The sequence below is a fragment of the Schistocerca piceifrons genome, chromosome 8 (genome assembly GCF_021461385.2).
Source record: "Schistocerca piceifrons isolate TAMUIC-IGC-003096 chromosome 8, iqSchPice1.1, whole genome shotgun sequence".
Taxonomy (NCBI): Eukaryota; Metazoa; Arthropoda; class Insecta; order Orthoptera; family Acrididae; genus Schistocerca; species Schistocerca piceifrons.
In genome coordinates, this window is record NC_060145.1 from 238,276,149 (window position 1) to 238,295,227 (window position 19,079).

Consider the following 19,079-nt stretch of genomic DNA (forward strand, 5'->3'; position numbering starts at 1 on the left):
ACAGAGGAAGACCGCACTGCAGTTTCTTCTCTAAATCCTTGCACAAACGGAAAAATGGCCGACATTGAAAGAAGTGTCCAAGGAATAGAAAAGCAACTGAGATCACTCAACAGAGGAAAGTCCACTGGACCTGACGAGATACCAATTCGATTCTACACAGAGTACGCGAAAGAACTTGCCCCCCTTCGAACAGCCGTGTACCGCAAGTCTCTAGAGGAACGGAAGGTTCCAAATGATTGGAAAAGAGCACAGGTACTCCCAGTCTTCAAGAAGGGTCGTCGAGCAGATGCGCAAAACTATAGACCTATATCTCTGACATCGATCTGTTGTAGAATTTTAGAACATGTTTTTTGCTCGCGTATCATGTCATTTCTAGAAACCTAGAATCTACTCTGTAGGAATCAACATGGATTCCGGAAACAGCGATCGTGTGAGACCCTACTCGCTGTATTTGTTCATGAGACCGAGAAAATATTAGATACAGGTTCCCAGGTAGATGCCATTTTCCCGAACTTCTGAAAGGCCTGATAAACAAAGTAAGAGCCTACGGAATATCAGACCAGCTGTGTGGCTGGATTGAAGAGTTCTTAGCAAATAGAACACAGCATGTTTTTCTCTATGGAGAGACGTCTACAGACGTTAAAGTAACCTCTGGCGTGCCACAGGGGAGTGTTACGGGACCATTGCTTTTCACAATATATATAAATGACCTAGTAAATAGTGCCGGAAGTTCCATGCGGCTTTTCGTGGATGATGCTGTAGTGTACAGAGAAGCTGCAGCATTAGGAAATTGCAGCGAAATCCAGGAAGATCTGCAGCGGATAGGCACTTGGTGCAGGGAGTGGCAACTGACCCTTAACATAGACAAATGTAATGTATTGCGAATACGTAGAAAGAAGGATCCTTTATTGTATGATTATATGATATCGGAACAAACACTGGTAGCAGTTACTTCTGTAAAATATCTGAGTGTATGCGTACGGAACGATTTGAAGTGGAATGATCATATAAAATTAATTGTTGGTAAGGCGGGTGCCGGGTTGAGATTCGTTGGGAGAGTCCTTAGAAAATGTAGTCCATCAACAAAGGAGATGGCTTACAAAACACTCGTTCGATCTATAATTGAGTATTACTCATCAGTGTGGGATCCGTACCAGGTCGGGTTGACAGAGGAGATAGAGAAGATCCAAAGAAGAGCGGCGCGTTTCGTCACAGGGTTATTTGGTAAGCGTCATAGCGTTACGGAGATGTCTAGCAAGCTCAAGTGGCAGACTCTGCAAGAGAGGCGCTCTGCATCGTGGTGTAGCTTGCTGTCCAGGTTTCGAGAGGGTGCGTTTCTGGATGAGGTATCGAATATATTGCTTCCCCCTACTTATACCTCCCGAGGAGGTAACGAATGTAAAATTAGAGAGATTCGAGCGCACTCGGAGGCTTTTTGGCAGTCGTTCTTCCCGCAAACCATACGCGACTGGAACAGGAAAGGGAGGCAATGACAGTGGCACGTAAGGTGCCCTCTGCCACACACCGTTGGGTGGCTTGCAAAATATAAATGTAGATGTACCGGTTATTTGTGTTTCTTCCCGTTGCATTCACGTATGGAGCGCAGGGAAAACGATTGAATGCCGTTGTGCATGCAGTAATTAATTATTATTCTCATCCTCACCATCCCAGTGTGAATGATGCGTAGGGAATTGTAGTATATTCCTAGAGTCATCATTTAAAGCCGGTTCTTGAAACTTTGTTAATAGACTCTCAGGATAGAAAGAGTGATTTTGCGATTCTGTTTTTCCAAGTACTAAGTTTAGCTAGGGTGCATTTACAGTAGGCCTGTCTATCATATTTCGACGCATTCTTGTAAAGTTTACTTGCCTACTTTAATGTAATGGTTTGCACTCGAATACGCCATTGTGGTCATTCTGTGTTGCCTATCTGTCTTCCACGGCTAACATGTATCAGGTTCCAAACCGGTGTGTCGCCACGTTTTAATATTCTGTACAGTACTATGGAGCGTCCTGCATTCTTTTTTCTGTCCGTATGAATAACTTCATAAGTTCCTAAGTTATTATTAAGGCCCGTTTTACTTTTAGTGTGAGCAGTTATTAAATTCGATACAGTCGGTGCAAGTCTCCAACTAACAAAGCAGGCAACCCTTTTCTATTTCCAACAATTCGAGTGAAGGTAAAAGTATGGAACATTGCTTTACCTTACTCTTCTAACTTAGTGAGAACAAGAGCAAGAACATCCTTCTCACATCGTCAGTTTCATTGTATACACGACTTAAGTAGGTAGTTCTAAAAAAAAAAAATTTCGCTTTTATGATAAAAGCGTTGGGAAAGCTAGTGCTTAAGTGAAATAAAATCTTATTAGATGGTACCTTCTCATAAGTAGGCCTTAAAATAATGTGTTAAAAATTTGAGTGCACATTGCTAAATAGGAGCGCCGTAATTCATAGATGCTTCAGGCATCGCGCAACCTCAAATCATCCCTGCTGGGAAGTGCAATACGGATAGTACTATACATTGTACCACGTATTGGAAGTTCTTCCCGTTCCATACACCTATAAACCTGGAAGAGTGATTGCTTAAATGCCTCTGTGTGCGCTGTAATTAGTTCACTATCTGAACTGCCCCATGTAATGTGGAATCGACGTCTAGATGCCAGTGTAAAAGGACGCGGGAGACAGTAGAAAGGCAGTAACAGCAGAATAGGTCGGTTTGGAGAGCTCAGTTACTTCGAACGTGGACAATTCATTGTCTGTTATAGATCCATCAGGGACATTTCAATCCTTCTAAAGCTGCCCAAGTCGGCTGTTGGTGATGTGACTGAAACAGAAACGCGAAGGAATAATGATAGCTAAACAAGATCAGGCAGACCTTGAGCATTGCGGCCGGTAGCTGTAAAAAATCGCATGAAAATAGCAGTCGTGAGTCCCAGTGTGCTACCAGCAGCCCAGGTAGCACTTAGGCTGTATACAGAAAGTTAAAAATGATGGGCTACAATGTTCGAGACACTCCTCCGCGGCTCCCCCCCACCCCCCTGGTTCGAGGAGTCCTCCCTCGGGAATGGATGTGTGCACTGCCCTTAGCGTTAACTTAAGTTAGATTAAGTAATGCGTAAGCTTAGGGACCGATGACCTCAGCAGTTTGGTCCCTTTAAGACCTTACCACAATTTTTTTCTGATTTCCCAGACACTTCAAATGTCAAAATAACCAAACAGATATCTCAGCATATCTGTAGAGCCGGCCAGAGTGGGCGAGCGGTTCTAGGCGCTACAGCCTGGAACCGCGCGACCGCTACGGTCGCAGGTTCGAATCGTGCCTCGGGTATGGATGTGTGTGATGTCCTTAGGTTAGTTAGGCTTAAGTAGTTCTAAGTTCTAGGTGACTGATGACCTCAGAAGTTAGGTCCCATAGTGCTCAGAGCCATTTGAACCATATCCGTAGATGCTGGGTTGTTTGTGACAAAATGACTGTCAACACTTTTGACATAATTTAGATGCCTTTTAGAACGCGATCATCTCATTCGAAATAGTGGCACAATGGCTAGCTTCGAGACCGTCCACTTTAGCACCCAGTGTTCGAAACCAGATTATTATTTTTGTTTATTTTTATTTTATCATTTATATGCTCATGTCCGTAGAATGTTACTACACGAATGTTTCTTGTTACATTATGTGATACAAGGGCGGGCGTTACATCTATTATAAAATAAGAACTGGGTTTCACCATGTCATATATTTATTGTATGATGCATGTGTGTAACATCGGGGGCTATAAACCTTTTAAATTCTTATATTTCATTCTTACATTATTTCTCTACTATTTTATTCTGCGTTTATTCTTTTTGTATACTTGGACGATACATTGAAAACGTAGAAATTCTAAACACCATGAGCATCGCATGAAGGCAGGTTCGCCACAGTGGCATTTCTTCGTACGAGTCTCATTCGGAAAAGAAACATTGTTAAAATTGTTGAAGATTTCCATCGTTGGCAGTAATTTAGGAGAAACCACGCATAACGGATCACTTTTCTGAAAACTGGAGCTTGCACTTGGTTATGAAACAAGATATGCAACAGAAATTCACCAAAAACATTTTCGAATAATTTTGCCATTTATTCATTTTTTTAAAATTCATTCATCAGACACACAGTGAGTAGACGAGTTAGGACAACATTATTTCAGTATACTATGGAAAACGATTGTGTAGTAATCTTCTAAGAACATGGCTGGGTAGATGAAAAATAAAAATAACAATCCGGTTTCGAACAAGGAAGCTCAAAATTGCGAAACAGCGGCGATGGTCACTGTGCTACCGCTTTGGTCGAACTATTTACTCGCTAAAAGGCCTATGCACTGATCAGCCAGATTATAATGACCACCGGCCTACTATCTGTATAAACCCGATAGCTTTGTCATGACTGTTAGCCAGTTGGACGCACGCTGCGTGTACTATAAGTGCGAGTGCTGTCCGTGTGTAGAATGGGGAATGGCGTGAACTATCTGAGTTTGACTGAGGGCAGATTGTGATGGCCCGGAGGCTCGGCACGAGCATTTCACAAACTGCGCGACGTGTCGGGTATTCAAGGAATACTGTGTTGAGTGTCTTCAACACGTGGCAAAACCATGGTGAAACCACGTCCAGACATCGTGGTGTTGGGTGGCCACTCCTCGTAACAGATGTCGAATGTCGTAGGCTGTTCAGACTGGTAACACAAGACAGGCAGTGTACTGTGGCGGAACGAACATCAGAGTACAAGTGTATCTGAACACACAGTGCACCGAACACGCTCCTAACGATGGGCATCAGCTGCCAACAATCCATGCATGTGCCAGTGTTAACACCATGACATCGGCAACTACAACTGAAATGGGCATATGACCATAGGCACTGGACGTGACATCTTCCAGGCCAACAGCTCCTTGCCACTTATGCTGTGGGACAGATACAAACTGATAGCGGCTGCGTTACGGTCTGGGGAACATTCACGTGGGCATCTGTGGGACCAATAGAGCTCGTGCAAGGCACCTTGATGGCCAATGAGTGTTGCACACAGGTTGCAGAGCTCGTACACCCCTTCATGATGATCGTGTTTGTTATGGTAGTGGCATTTTTCAGCAAGCTAATGCGCCATGTCACAAGGCCAGGAGTGTGATGAAGTGGTTCGACGAACACAGTAGCTAGTTACAGTTGATGTACTGCTCTCCCAATTCGCCAGATCTCAATCTGATTGATGGCATCTGGGGTGTGATTGAACATGGTGTCAGAGTTCATCGTCCCCTCCCCGGAATTTATGGGAATTAGATGACTTGTGTGTACAGATGTGGTGCCAGTTCCCTCCAGCAACCTACCAAGGCCCATTGCTTCCATGCTACAACGCATCACCTCTGTTAATACATGCCAAAGGTGGACACACCGGCTGTTAGGTGGGTGGTCATAATGTTGTGGCTGATAAGTGTAAAGTACCTCGAAAACAGTGACCGTCATTTTCTAAGAAACAGTCGAATATCGAAGAATAAGTCGAGATGTGTGTTCTTAGATTGGCCCTGTTCCACTGAGTGAAGTTTCTGGGCAAACGGGTTTTGGCATCATGGAGTCACACTGAGTTCAGTTTTGGGTACACTGCTACTTCTTATATATGGTATGAGAATGACCTTTGATTTAACATTCATCAAGCAGAATTTGCACTTTTTGTAGGTAATACTTATGTTCTTAATAAATTCCTTTAGAGAACAAGCAACAGAAGAAATTAATGATGTTTTTCGAAAAATTAAAAAGTGGTGTCTGAATATAGATACAACCATAATTTTAAGGGAACACATTATATTCCATCAGTTTTGTACAACAAATAGTTATATCAAAAATTGATGTAGCCCATGAACAGGAGTCAGTCAGCATGGGAGGATGCTCCAGATTTTCTGGTTGTTGGGACAGCTACAGTGTGACCAACACATTAAAATTTAATAAAATAAAAATTTAGTTAGCTGTTCTTCACTTTTATTAACAACATGCTTTTTAAAGAGATACTATAAGAGGAGTTTAGAACAAGAAAATATTGGATATGACATTTGTTGTGAATAGTCGCGTCTGCTACCATCTCAGTTATACTTGAATTTTTGCATTAAGTTGGAGTGAAAAAGTTTAATGCAGTTATAAAATTTTATAACAGAATTCTTTAAAAGCAAAAAGTTCCTTCAAAATTTTAAAATATAAAGTACACAATTAGATTACAATATTTACAAAAGGTGGGCATAAAGTACCCCATTCCATTTGTATTGCTGGGGATAAATTAAATATAATTTACAATTGTGTAAATGCAAATATTAGTAAATGCCATAGTCAATAAAATTAATAAGAAAAATAGTATATCTGCCATCTTTCAATATGTAACTTTACTGTGGAGAGCGTTACACTTGCAAATAATTAAATTACATACACCTACCTAGTAGCAGCTCTGGTGGACTATCATCATAATTCATTTCATACTGTCTTTCACCTACAGTGGCACATGATGCAATGAGATAGATGAGAGTCTGAAAGGTCAGAGGAGCCATTCTGATCGATGACTGCTCGACCTGCACCCTTGACTCATGGAGGTTGGTCAGAGCTTGGGCTCAAGATGGACAAATCTAATGGTGAAATGACATCCTGCATGTATGCAATAGGACTGAGGCTGTGTGATTTTTAAATTTTTTTATTTTTATTATTTTTTTAAAATTTTTTAGCAGGTGGTGGTCTGACCCAGTTCAGGAGTTATTAGGAGGGTGCATTGTGTTGCCGAATTTCTCACAGACACAAATGCAAATAAGTAAAAGAAGCCATGGATGATAAAAATTTCAATTAATTTTCCAGAGTGCCAATATGCATATTTCTCCTTCAGCCAGAAACTCTACAGAAAAACATACTACTTGAACTGTTGATACCTCATTTGAGTAACCTTCATGTTTTACACAATGATGGAAATGGAGGTACCATGAGCACCTTGACTGTTAACAATATCAAATTGGTTACTCTGTATTTACATGCCTGTGATGCATGTTGATCAAAATTTCATACTTATTTTAACTTGTTTTCAGAACAGAAAAAGTTGTTGTCCTAGATGAAGAATGGTGCAAGTATGTAATGGTTATTGGATGTATCTGACCTTACTGGAAATTTTCGAGTTATATGCTAACACAGCATTCCCAGATGTACATGTGCAACTTATCACCATCTGTTGGACTTTGAGAAAGGAGGAATCATTGGCTTTTGGCCTATGGCGTCATCATGCTGGCAGGTTGCACACACAGTTGCCTGGAGTGCAGTGACTGAAATGAATGCAGGGTAACAGTGTGGCAAGAAGGGTGCATGGTGATCCTTCCTTAAAGAATGCACCTTGAGGAGATATACGACTCTTGAACGGACTCTGACATATAGGTGGATGTTAATGGCTGAAATAGTAGCCATAATGACCCTAAACACACACACACACACACACACACACACACACACACACACACACACAAAACTGTGTCCATTTGGTTACTGATGAATTGCTTTGTTAAAATTTTACCAGCAATATGCTAAGAATGAGTACAAGTAAAAATTGTCAGTATAGAAGATTCCGTTATATGAAAGTTATGTTAAACGAAATTATATAATGACTCAAATTTTATGCTTTATCTGCTTTTTACCTGTGAGAGGTAACACTTCTGCAGTTACACATATTTAATGAAGATATTGCCTTTTGTATGTTTCAGCTGGGAGTAAAATTAAACCAGTTAGATGTTCGTGGTGATCTTCCGTTGGACTTAGCCCTTCGTGATCATCAAACTAGTATTGCTCGCACTTTGGTGGAACATAAGGCTGATCTTGATGCAAGGGACAGCCAAGGATACACGCTCCTGCATCGTGCTATTGACAGAGGTGAGCCATCCTACATTTTTAATTAAAATTAATGAATAGTTGAATAAAGGACAGGATCAATGTACTGATAAGTAACATATGTTATGTAGCTGTCGTGGTCATGATAATTACTACAAAAATATTAACATTATATGTAGGTAGAGGTAATCAGTTAAATTGTACGTTGATACAGCTGCAAAAAATCACTGTCTGTTAAACCAGGATAAATTTCAATGAAAGCTTTTGAGTATCGGTACTGTCTGTCGAAACATTATTGTTTGTCTTTGTTAGTTGCTGAGAGTCAGTTTGGTCCAATCGCTAACTAGTACTAATTGCTGGGGAAGAACACATTCCTGAGAGAAAATATTGTGTGTCATTTGCAGTTGATAATACATATGAAGACTGAGCAAGACCAGGAAGAGATGGCATTTGCTGTAATGCTTATGTGTTTTCTCCTAGGTAATATTAAGTAGTGTGCTGTCCTACTTCAGGACAGTTTGCTTATGGGCAACCATGATTTTGACCTGTGCCTTTTCCTTTAGAGAATTATTTCCTTGTTGATTTCCTGTGGTTTTCAGCAGCAAATTTCTGCTATCACAATTATAGTTTATGCAGGTGGTAAATAACAACTCTCTACCCTGTATTGTCTGATTCATACTTGAGAATCATTACATGCAAAGTTGAAAAGTGCCTAGCTTATAAATATAAACTGTTGCCAATGTATTTACTACTGTCCGTAATTCTGACCATTATAATATTGGTCATGACAGCCATTTACTACAATACAGTACTTTCTGCAACAACAATTTTTCAATTATTTCAGATGCCTGCATTGTATTAATAGCAATTCACTACTTTTTTATGAAAGGTAATCATTGATCTGTGCTTAAGCATTGTTGATTAAATTTAATTATGCCCGTTCATGTAAAGCAAGTTAATATTGTGTATATGTGGCTCTCTCCATCCTGTTTAAACTCAAACCACATGTTAGGAGGTACCTGCAAACCCTACCACCAAATTATCTTTGTATTCCTAAAACCTGTTACTCCACTTCATAACTCTGACAAGCACACTCCAAGATACTTGTAAGTAAGTTCATATTGAAATTTCTATAAATATAACTTGACTTGGTGCTTTTGCAGTGATTGTTAACTAATTACTTAATCAAAACAACATTTTCTTTACTCAGACAGGTGACACAGACCACAAATACTGTGTTAATGATTGGAATAGACAAATTTAATTTCACTCTGACAATCCTTGTTGAGAGTACCTATTGCTTCCACTATTTACAACAAGTGATTACTGTGGAAAGTCCATACTGGTAATGCAAAGTTCATTCTTATTATATTCCCGTAAAGACTATATAACTTTTATGCGAAGTCAGTGTTTTTTTCCAAAGGGATATTTGCTAGTGAGACACACTACTATTAACTCTACCCAGTGGTAGTTAAACCAGATATTTGCTTGGATTGTTGAAGCCAATGCCATTCGCAAATATGACTGTGAACTTATAGAGACAAGAATAACTGGCAGTGGAGGACTTACACTAATAACAATAATCACCTGTTTCAACTGGCCTCCCACATTAGCTATAGAATGATTTAAAGATAGCCTACATTTGTTGATATGGAAATATTCTGTGATATTTTGGGATTGCATCTAAATGATAATGGCTTCTTGCCTCGATATGTGTTTTAACAACCAGGCAGTAAACTTCAGATGACTTCTATGGCTGCCATGAAGTTCTCTGTTGTGGTGACACCCTTCAAAAGAAGTCCTAGTAGACGTCCTCTGCCTCACTCTACACTAGCTGTAAAACTTTGTTCAATTTCAACTTACTTGAGTTCACTGCGTGACACAGTGCCAAAACACTCTGTACAAACGACTCTGTTGGTTCCACTTGGTGTTGGCTTCTGTTCCTCAGTGGCTCTTTGCTGTGCGGACTCAATGCTGATTGTCACCAAATGCATTTGTAACATATTCTTGAAATTTGTCCCAGCTCTTGCCTGTTGTTCTCAAACTACTGTTGGGCTTTACTGTCAAAGTGAAAGTAAACATTGACAGCACACACCATGTCATTCCACTTGTAGTTAGCGACATAGTGAAATCACTTCCAATCATTTTTCAGGGCCTGGCCAGCTTCCAACAAAAACAGTGCTGGATGCATGATGAACATGTAACTTAGTGACCCCTATGTATCATTGTTACCTCAACAATAGGTTGAATGTACTGTTCGTATTCCAGTTCTTCCCCCTGTCTCCACTGTACTGCAGCAGCTCAAAAATTGTGAGTTGTCCAATTTATTTTTTCCTCTGTTCCCATGTGTTTAAAATTTCAGTCCAAAATGTTCCCTCCTCTATAACTGTATGCTAAACACTGATCTGGGAGAGTTCACCTCCCCTTCCTTCAAGCCCATATGTGGTCTGCACTCATCTATATTTTTCATTTCTACTGCTCCTCTCTCTTTCACTCCCACTGCTTCTATCTCCATCCCATCCATCCATCTTCCATTCACTGCCACTCTCCCCCCCATCATCTTTTTTCTCTTCCTCTCCCACTGGCAGTGTCTCCTTTCTCTTCCTCTTCCTCTCATCCTTTCACTTCCTCTGTCTCTCTGCTACTCTCTTTCAGTACAAAAATGTGTGAATATGTTCACATGTCAAATTTTTCAGTGAGCAAGGCAGAATGGATTTTGAGGCAACTGGTTCTCCATTTTTCATCAGAATCTCTCAAAGAGGAACATATTCTCCTGTTTTTCTGCTGGTTCCCTTCTTTTCCCTGCTACAGCAAGGTGTGCTGCTTATGTAAAATGAGTTCTGTAGGACAGTAAGGTTTCGACAGTCTGTTTATACATTTTGGTTACATTTATGCACTTTGATGCACATAAAGACAAATATGTATGCATAATATAAGGTTAAGGCAAAATCATTTGCTTTACATTTTTTCTGGAAGTTCTTTACACACATGTTAAGGTCTTTTTTATCCTCCCCCTCCCCTTCCTCCCCCTCCCCTTCCTCCCCCTCCCCTTCCTCCCCCTCACCTTCCTCCCCCTCACCTTCCTCCCCCTCACCTTCCTCCCCCTCACCTTCCTCCCTCTCACCTTCCTCCCCCTCACCTTCCTCCCCCTCACCTTCCTCCCCCTCACCTTCCTCCCCCTCCTTTTCAATGCAGTACCACTCTATTCATATTTCTATTGGTATGAATGCCCATTATATAGAGGCAGTTAGCATGAAGTTTTATTGATGAAAAAATGCTGATTAAAAACAGTTTGATGACCTCAGAACCCTTCTGGTGCCCCTTGGAGCCATTGGCATGTGCTCACTATGTCAGTTAAAACTACATTTATGTCTCAGACTGGGCATTACGTGCATAGGTACGGTAACTTTGAACCTCTGGATCTCATTAAAGGATAGTTATATCAAAAAAAGGTAAAGGTTCCCTGAGTACATCACCTTAAGAATACAGGGTAAAAATTTTGATGATTTGCCATAAATAGAAATTCTAGAACTGACCATGCCCACAAATGGTACTTCTCATATCCAAAAGTCATAGTTTTTATTGGTGTTTTCTCAGGTACTGCCCATGACCAAATGATGCTTTTAACGCAAAATAACCAACAGATTTGCTCAGTTTGCCTGGGCAGGAGGAGATGTGAAATGTTTAAATGTTGACCCTGTACTGAAGGATAGCTATAGTATGTGTGTTCTTCCATTAAATATACAAATGACCATTAGGCCAAGAGCTATCCACAACACAAGTTTTTACCACTTGAAAAAATGCTTTTTCGTGCATGACTCTTTGGAACATATTGGTACCCGGTACTGTTGTGCACGGACTGAAATCGAACATATAAAAAGTAAACACAGTTGGCACTTATCCTGGAGAGATCCCTTTGCTTAAGTTGTGGAACAATCCCATAGTAGTATTTATCAGCGAAGTGGATGTGCCACTCTTTTTTTTGTGCATTAATATTGTTTTTTTATGCCACCAGGGTTCCCCAATAGACAAATTCACTAACAGGTTCTGTTGATATCTGGTCATTTTATAGCATCATATTTACACTACTGGCCATTAAAATTGCTACATCACGAAGATGACATGCTACAGACGCGGTATTTAACCGACAGGAAGAAGATGCTGTGATATGCAAATGATTAGCTTTTCAGAGCATTCACACAAGGTTGGTGCCGGTGGCGACACCTACAACGTGCTGACATGAGAAAAGTTTCCAAACGATTTCTCATACACAAACGGCAGTTGACCGGCGTTGCCTGGTGAAACGTTGTTGCGATGCCTTGTGTAAGGAGGAGAAATGCGTACCATCACGTTTCCAACATTGATGAAGGTCGGATTGTAGCCTATCGCGATTGCGATTTATTGTATCGTGACATTGCTGCTCGCGTTGGTCGAGATCCAATGACTGTTAGCAGAATATGGAATCGGTGGGTTCAGGAAGGTAATAAGGAACGCCATGCTGGATCCCAGCGGCCTTGTATCACTAGCGGTCAAGATGACAGGCATCTTATCCGCATGGCTGTAACGGATCGTGCAGCCATGTCTCGATCTTTTAGTCAATAGATGGGGGCATTTGCAAGACAAAAACCATCTGCACCAACAGTTCGACGACATTTGCAGCAGCATGGACTATCAGCTTGGAGACCATGGCTGCGGTTACCCTTGACGCTGCATCATAGACAGGAGCGCCTGCAATGATGTACTCAGTGATGAACCTGGGTGCACGAATGGCAAAACGTCATTATTTCGGATGAATCCAGGTTCTGTTTACAGCATCATGATGGTCGCATCCGTGTTTGGCGACATCCCGGTGAACGCACATTGGAAGCGTGTATTCGTCATCGCCATACTGGCGTATCACCTGGTGAGATGGTATGGGTTACCATTGGTTACACATCTCGGTCACCTCTTGTTCGCTTTGACGGCACTTCGAACAGTGGACGTTACATTTCAGATGTGTTACGACCCGTGACTCTACCCTTCATTTGATCCCTGCAAAACTACATTTCAGCAAGATAATGCACGACCGCATGTTGCAGGTCCTGTACGGGCCTTTCTGGATACAGAAAATGTTCGACTGCTGCCCTGGCCAGCACATTCTCCAGATCTCTCACGAATTGAAAACGTCTGGTCAATGGTGGCCGAGCAACTGGCTCGTCACAATACACCAGTCACTACTCTTGATGAATTGTGGTAATGTGTTGAAGCTGCATGGGCAGCTGTACCTGTACACGCCATCTAAGCTCTGTTTGACTCAATGCCCAGGCGCATCAAGGCAGTTATTACGGCCAGAGGTGGTTGTTATGGGTACTGATTTCTCAGGATCTATGCACCCAAATTGCGTGAAAATGTAATCACGTGTCAGTTCTAGTATAATATATTTGTCCTATGAATACCCGTTTATCATCTGCATTTCTTCTTGGTGTAGCAATTTTAATGGCCAGTAGTGTAGTTCTAGTTGTATTATTTGCATTTTTTTGGTTTTATGTATGTTCACTTCCAGTTCCCTTTTTATTGCTGCTGTCATCAGTGCTATATTTGTTTCTTTAGCTGCTAGTTCTGTTCTTGCAAAAATATCCATATCATCTGCATAGGCCAGAACTTGCACTGTTCTGAGGAATATTGCGCCTGTTGTGTTGATTAGAACCGATCTTATTACTTTTTATAGTGGTATATTAAAAGGTACACATGAGAATGCATCCCTTTGCCCCAGACCATTTGTTAGTCTCAAAATTTTGTGTTAAATTTACTTGTATCTGTACTTTACAAACTACTTTTTCCATAGTCAAGTATATGAGGCATGTTAACTCTTGTGGTATGCTGAGTTCATTCATGGCTTCAATAAACTTATTTCTTTTTGTGGTGTCACATGCTGCTAGAAAACTAACAAATATGAAATGTTTTAAGACTGCTTTTTTTTTTTTTCAATATTTGCTTCAGGGTGAGTATTTGGTCAGTAATTGATTTGCCAGATCTAAAGCCTGCCTGATATCTCTTGATTGCTTTTTTTCTGCAAAAGGTTTTACATAGATACATAGTGGAGAGGAGACTATTTTATATGCAATGTTCAATAATTTAGGTCCTCCATAGTTCATTCATTCCAGGGTGTCCCTTTTTGTAAGCATAACACACATTACTCCCATATTACAATCATATGAGATGACCTTTTGTGTCCACATAACTGAGATCAGAGCATGCAGGTACCTAACTAGATAACCTCCATAGCATTAATGAGCTCAGCTGTCAGTTCGTCACTGCGCGGTGTCTTATTGTTGGTTAGTTCCTTTATTGCTTGCTGAATCTCAGGCTTTGAGGGCATCTCATTTTCCTCTTCTTTCACTTGTTGGTTTTCAGTTTCTCATTTTTCAGCATTCTCTGAGTACAATAATTCCTTACAGTAATCTGTCCAGTTATGTAACACTCCCTCATGTGATGCTATTAATTCACCATTTTTCCCTTTATATTTCACTGGTTTCCATTGAAAGCCCGTTTTAAGGTTATTGACCTTTCTATACAGCTTCCTGCTTTCATTAACATTATCAAGTAGTTCAGTGTGCAGAAAGTGCCTTTCAAAAAAAGGGTTTCTTCTCTGCCTTAAGAATCAGCTTTTTTGCACACCTTTTCCTCTATAGTCACACTCTAACATTTGTGTTCTTTGGGTGTCCATCTTTTTGTGTAATTCATTCTCCTTTTTGCGTTGCCTCCTCACACTCATCATCATACCATTCATTTCTTCTGTTGTTCCATACCAATTACTTCCTGCACGGCAGTCTGTATTTAATATCGGTTTTTATATAATTATTCCCAAGCTCCCATGCTGTTCTCTATATGTTGCTGATACATTCATAATCTGGCTGCATGGTGACATCATGTGCAATGCTTCTTGCAACACCTAACTTCACTCTACCAAAACATCAAAATCATGATGGAGATACAAGAAAATAATCATCTTCCATTTCTGGATCTGCTTGCCAAACAAAGACCAAATGGCACACAAGGACAAAGCATCTACTCTAAACTGCTGTTTATAGATTAGTACTTTAGTGCCTCAGCCGTCATTTCTCATCACAATGAAGTGTTTTAAGCATGCTAGTGTACAGAGCACACAAGACTTTGGACCAGTACAGTCTAGCAGCTGAACTATTGCGCATACAAGCTGTGTTCTATAAGAACGTGTATAGCAAGTGCCAGATACAACATGCCATAAGACCAAACAAGCTGAGGCCTCAGCCTGCTGAGAATGAAGAGCAGTCTCGAGAATGAAATTTTCACTATGCTGCAGAGTGCGCACTGATATGAAACTTCCTGGCAGATAAAAACTATGTGCTGTATAATACTTGATCTTGGGGCCAGAGGAGATGAGAGAATGACTCGTGCGTTGGTAGCTCATTCAGTGGAACACTTGTCTGTGAAAGGCGGAGACCCTGAGTTCGAGTCTGTCTGGCACACACTTTGTCTGCCGGGAAACCTGTTGCGATAACTATTATCCTGTACACTGAGAATGCATCAGTGAAAATTGGAAGAATACTGTGAAAATGTTGTGTCAGGTTCATATTCTGCCCATCAGACAAGATGTGAGCCATGTTGGGGTCAGTCAAGAATGACATAGGAGTTCACTAAATCCCCTGCCAGTGCAGGAAAATGTGTTCAGGCTAGACTATCTGTATTGCACAGGAGAATTGCATGGAGCATAGATGCCACACAGACAATGAACAGCCGACAAAGTCAGTAATGAACAACAGGAAGTCTGCTGTGGCAGAGCATTGCATCTCCCTTTGACATGCCATGAATTAAGACGGCATTAAGTTGTTGTATCACTTAAACACTATCTTAGCGTGTATTCTAAAAAAGGCTGTAGAGATCCTGGCTACACAATGAACAAATAAATCTAAGAAAGGCTTGGAATCCAGCCTTGACTATGGTCAAAGTACAGCACCAGTTTGTGTGGAAATCGACCTATGTCACAGCAACTGAAGAGAATGAGGTTGTGTCACCAGGCTGGCAGATCCCTCCCCCCTCCTTCCCTCTTGCTCCCAATTGAAGATGCCTATGCTCACAGTGAACTTAAGTAAGAAGTTCCAGAACATGGTGAGAGACACTGGATAGCATATTCAGTTAAGTGTGTTTAAGATATAGTGGTACAAAGGCATTTTTCCATTAAGGTAGGAGAAAATCTGTAACATGAAATAAGACTTGATGGTTAATGAAACAAATTTGTAATGCTGATGGCATTAAGAAATGTGTTTTTTAAATTTTTGTATTTAATTCACAAATTTACCATATCAAATGTTGAAGTAGTAAATCAGTGTAACATTTCAATCATACTAAGCATTTTGTGTTTGTTTCATTCACCTTGACTGTAACAAAATTAGTAGACAACAAATTTATAAAATTCCAGAAGTCAATTTCCTCTAACTCCTATCTTTTACTTTTTCGCAGGAGATGATTATGCAGCAGAATTCTTGATAGAACATGGTGCAGCAGTAGGTGCTGTAACACCAGAGCAAGGCAACACAGCACTGCATATGGTGGCAAGTTTGTCACCTGCAACCACAGGGGATTCAACTATAAGTGCCATGACTGGAATTGCACAGAAACTTTTAAAACAGGGTCTTAGCCCAAATATGCAAAACAAACAGGGTTTGTAAGTAAAATCTTATAAACATTTTTGTGCATTGTGGTGAATTTGATCAGTAATGTTCAAAGTAATTCACATTTTAGGCGGGGTGGCACACAAAGAACTGGCACCCAGTGCCAGACTGCTCATTGTCGCCTGCCAGTTGTCATCTATTGTTTTGAAGCTGTTGCCGCTATATTTTGGCATATAGTGGGCAAGAATTCATGCGTAATTGGTGAGCAGCCTGTACTCGAATCCTCTTGGGCTCAGCAGCACTTGTTTGTTGGGTATGGGCTGGGTGATCCCAGGTTTCCTGAGCTGGGAATTGGTAAGCACCACCAGCCCCTCTCACTGTAAGCTCTGGGCATGCTTCAGTGACCATCATGCTGCAGGGCGGAGAAACATTGTGTGTCATGGAGAACGGTGATCTTGGCTTGACTGCCCAGATCACGAGAATGGTAAAAACCTCTATAAAAAAATCCTCCATCTCAAGGTGTGTTGTCTGCCAATGATATGCATGGCTGTTGAAGTGAAATCTCTAGGGAAACTGCCACACCTCATTTGTGTAAGGCTTACCATTGCACACAGGGCTCTATCTAGATGGATTTTTGTTTTCCTAGTTGCCTGTGGGACTGATATGGAATACTTGAAATTTTCTCTTTTTCTTCCCAGCAGAATGGATGGGCTGCTGGTAGGTACCAACTCCCAATCTGACAAAATGGCTCGTGTAGCCAGTCATCCTGAGTCTGAGATTCTACAGAGTTCTTCATTATAGTAACAGAACTCATGCTGCTGGTCAGAATGTGTGCTTGATTGTTTCAAGATGGCAGTGTAGAGAAGATTTTATCGTTTTATATTAAAAAAAGGTTTAGAGGGCATTGCAGGTACATTGAAATCAGTCAAATGACTGCATAACAGAACAGTGTTGGTTGAAACTGCTAGTTGGGAAATGTAAATGCTTTGTGGAATATGCCATAGAAATGGAGCTCCACAACACATTGAACTACAGCAAAGATGTTTTATCATGTAGAGATCTGGTTGACATTCCCAAGGTGGAATTGAAAGATGAGTGGGCTTAAGAAGGGTTGTCAGTGTGCAAAATATACTGAAAAGGGTGGACAGTGTTCTCATAAAATCTGAATCCTTCATCCTTACCTTCAATAGCATGAATCTTCCAGAGCATATTAAGGCAGGTTTTCTTTACCTAAGCATATGGCCCTATGTCCCCAACCTATTGTGTGTTTAAATGCCAGCAATTTGGACACACCACCTTAGGATAAATGTGGTAATGCTGTCCACAATGTAGTTGGTTGTTCCTCTCTTCAGAAGCGTGTAAATTGCTCTGGAGATCACCCAGTCTGGAGTAGGGACTGCAGTGTCTTCCTCAACGAAAGGAAGATACAGGAGATTAAAACATTGAAATGCATCATGTATGGTGAGGCCAAGAAGATCTATAAAGCCATGTGCAGCCTCCCACATTCACTGCATCTTTTGATTTGGCCCTTGAAAAAGCCTGTTTTGACAATCAAAGCTTCCACACAAATGGAGGTTGCTAGTGTCAGCACTAGTACCTGCATTTGTCAGCACACTTATCAAGCTGCAGTTGATTCAGAGCCCTTAGCCCTCCTGAGGATATCAGATAAAGCCACAGTCACCACCATTGTGGAGTTGGTGGTACCTCCAAACGCAGAGCCGAGTATACAATCTAGTACTGCCTTCTCTGCTGCTGCAGTAGCTTTTAAATGCCCTCTCAGACAAAAAAAAAGCAAATGGGAATCTTCCACCGCAGGTGAAATCAGGAGGTAGACTGTCAGACCGTGTTGATGTCATTAAACTTGATGGTTCTAGTGCTTCTGCTTCAGAGGTGATGGAATGCAAAGTCTGCTCAGAGCAACCATCTTTCCCCAAGGCAGAAAGACAGGAAGAAAGTGCAACCACCATGATAAATGGCTCCCCTACTACAGTGTAACAAGAATGGCTTCAGGACTCATGTGGATGAACTGAAACTCCTGGCACAGGCATACTCCATGTTCTTGAGTTTACAGGAAACACATTTCCAAGCCATTGACACCCTTGTGCTACATGGTTATACCTCCACTGGAAGGATGACTTGACTGGGAAAAGAACCAAGGGAGGGGAAGCTGTGTTTGTCAATAACACACACGACTTCACATCTGTCTCCTTGGTTTCTGACATAAAAGCAGTAGCCATTGCTGTTCGTGTGGATTAGATCATCACTATCTGCTCCTTGTATTTACCTTCGCAGGATGCAGTAAACTCTGAGGCTCTCGCAGGCCTTATTGCACAACCACCCCTGCCCATTTCTCCTACTTGGTGGTTTCATCGCCCATAATGTATTATGGGGCTCAAACTATACTTTCTCCAGGGGTCAAGTCTTGAAGAACCTCATGATGTCTCAGTAGCTGTGCAACCTCGAAAAAGGCAGTCCCACTCATTTCTCAGCTACCACTGGGTCATCCTCGGCCATTAAACTTTCTTTCTGCTCTCCAGCCCCTGCAGACTTAGCACAGTGGAAATCAGCTGATGACCTTCATTCCAA

At 41.2% G+C, this 19,079-nt stretch overlaps 1 protein-coding gene across 1 annotated transcript in view; it reads left to right on the top strand.

Moving 5' to 3' along the window:
• Window positions 1–19,079, top strand: part of LOC124711185 (rabankyrin-5-like) — a 431,684-nt gene that overhangs the window by 286,779 nt on the left and 125,826 nt on the right. The window contains exons 7-8 of the mRNA XM_047241114.1: window positions 7,740–7,905; window positions 16,342–16,546. Of these exons, the coding sequence (XP_047097070.1) occupies window positions 7,740–7,905; window positions 16,342–16,546 (371 nt within the window). The remainder of the gene's footprint in view (window positions 1–7,739; window positions 7,906–16,341; window positions 16,547–19,079) is intronic.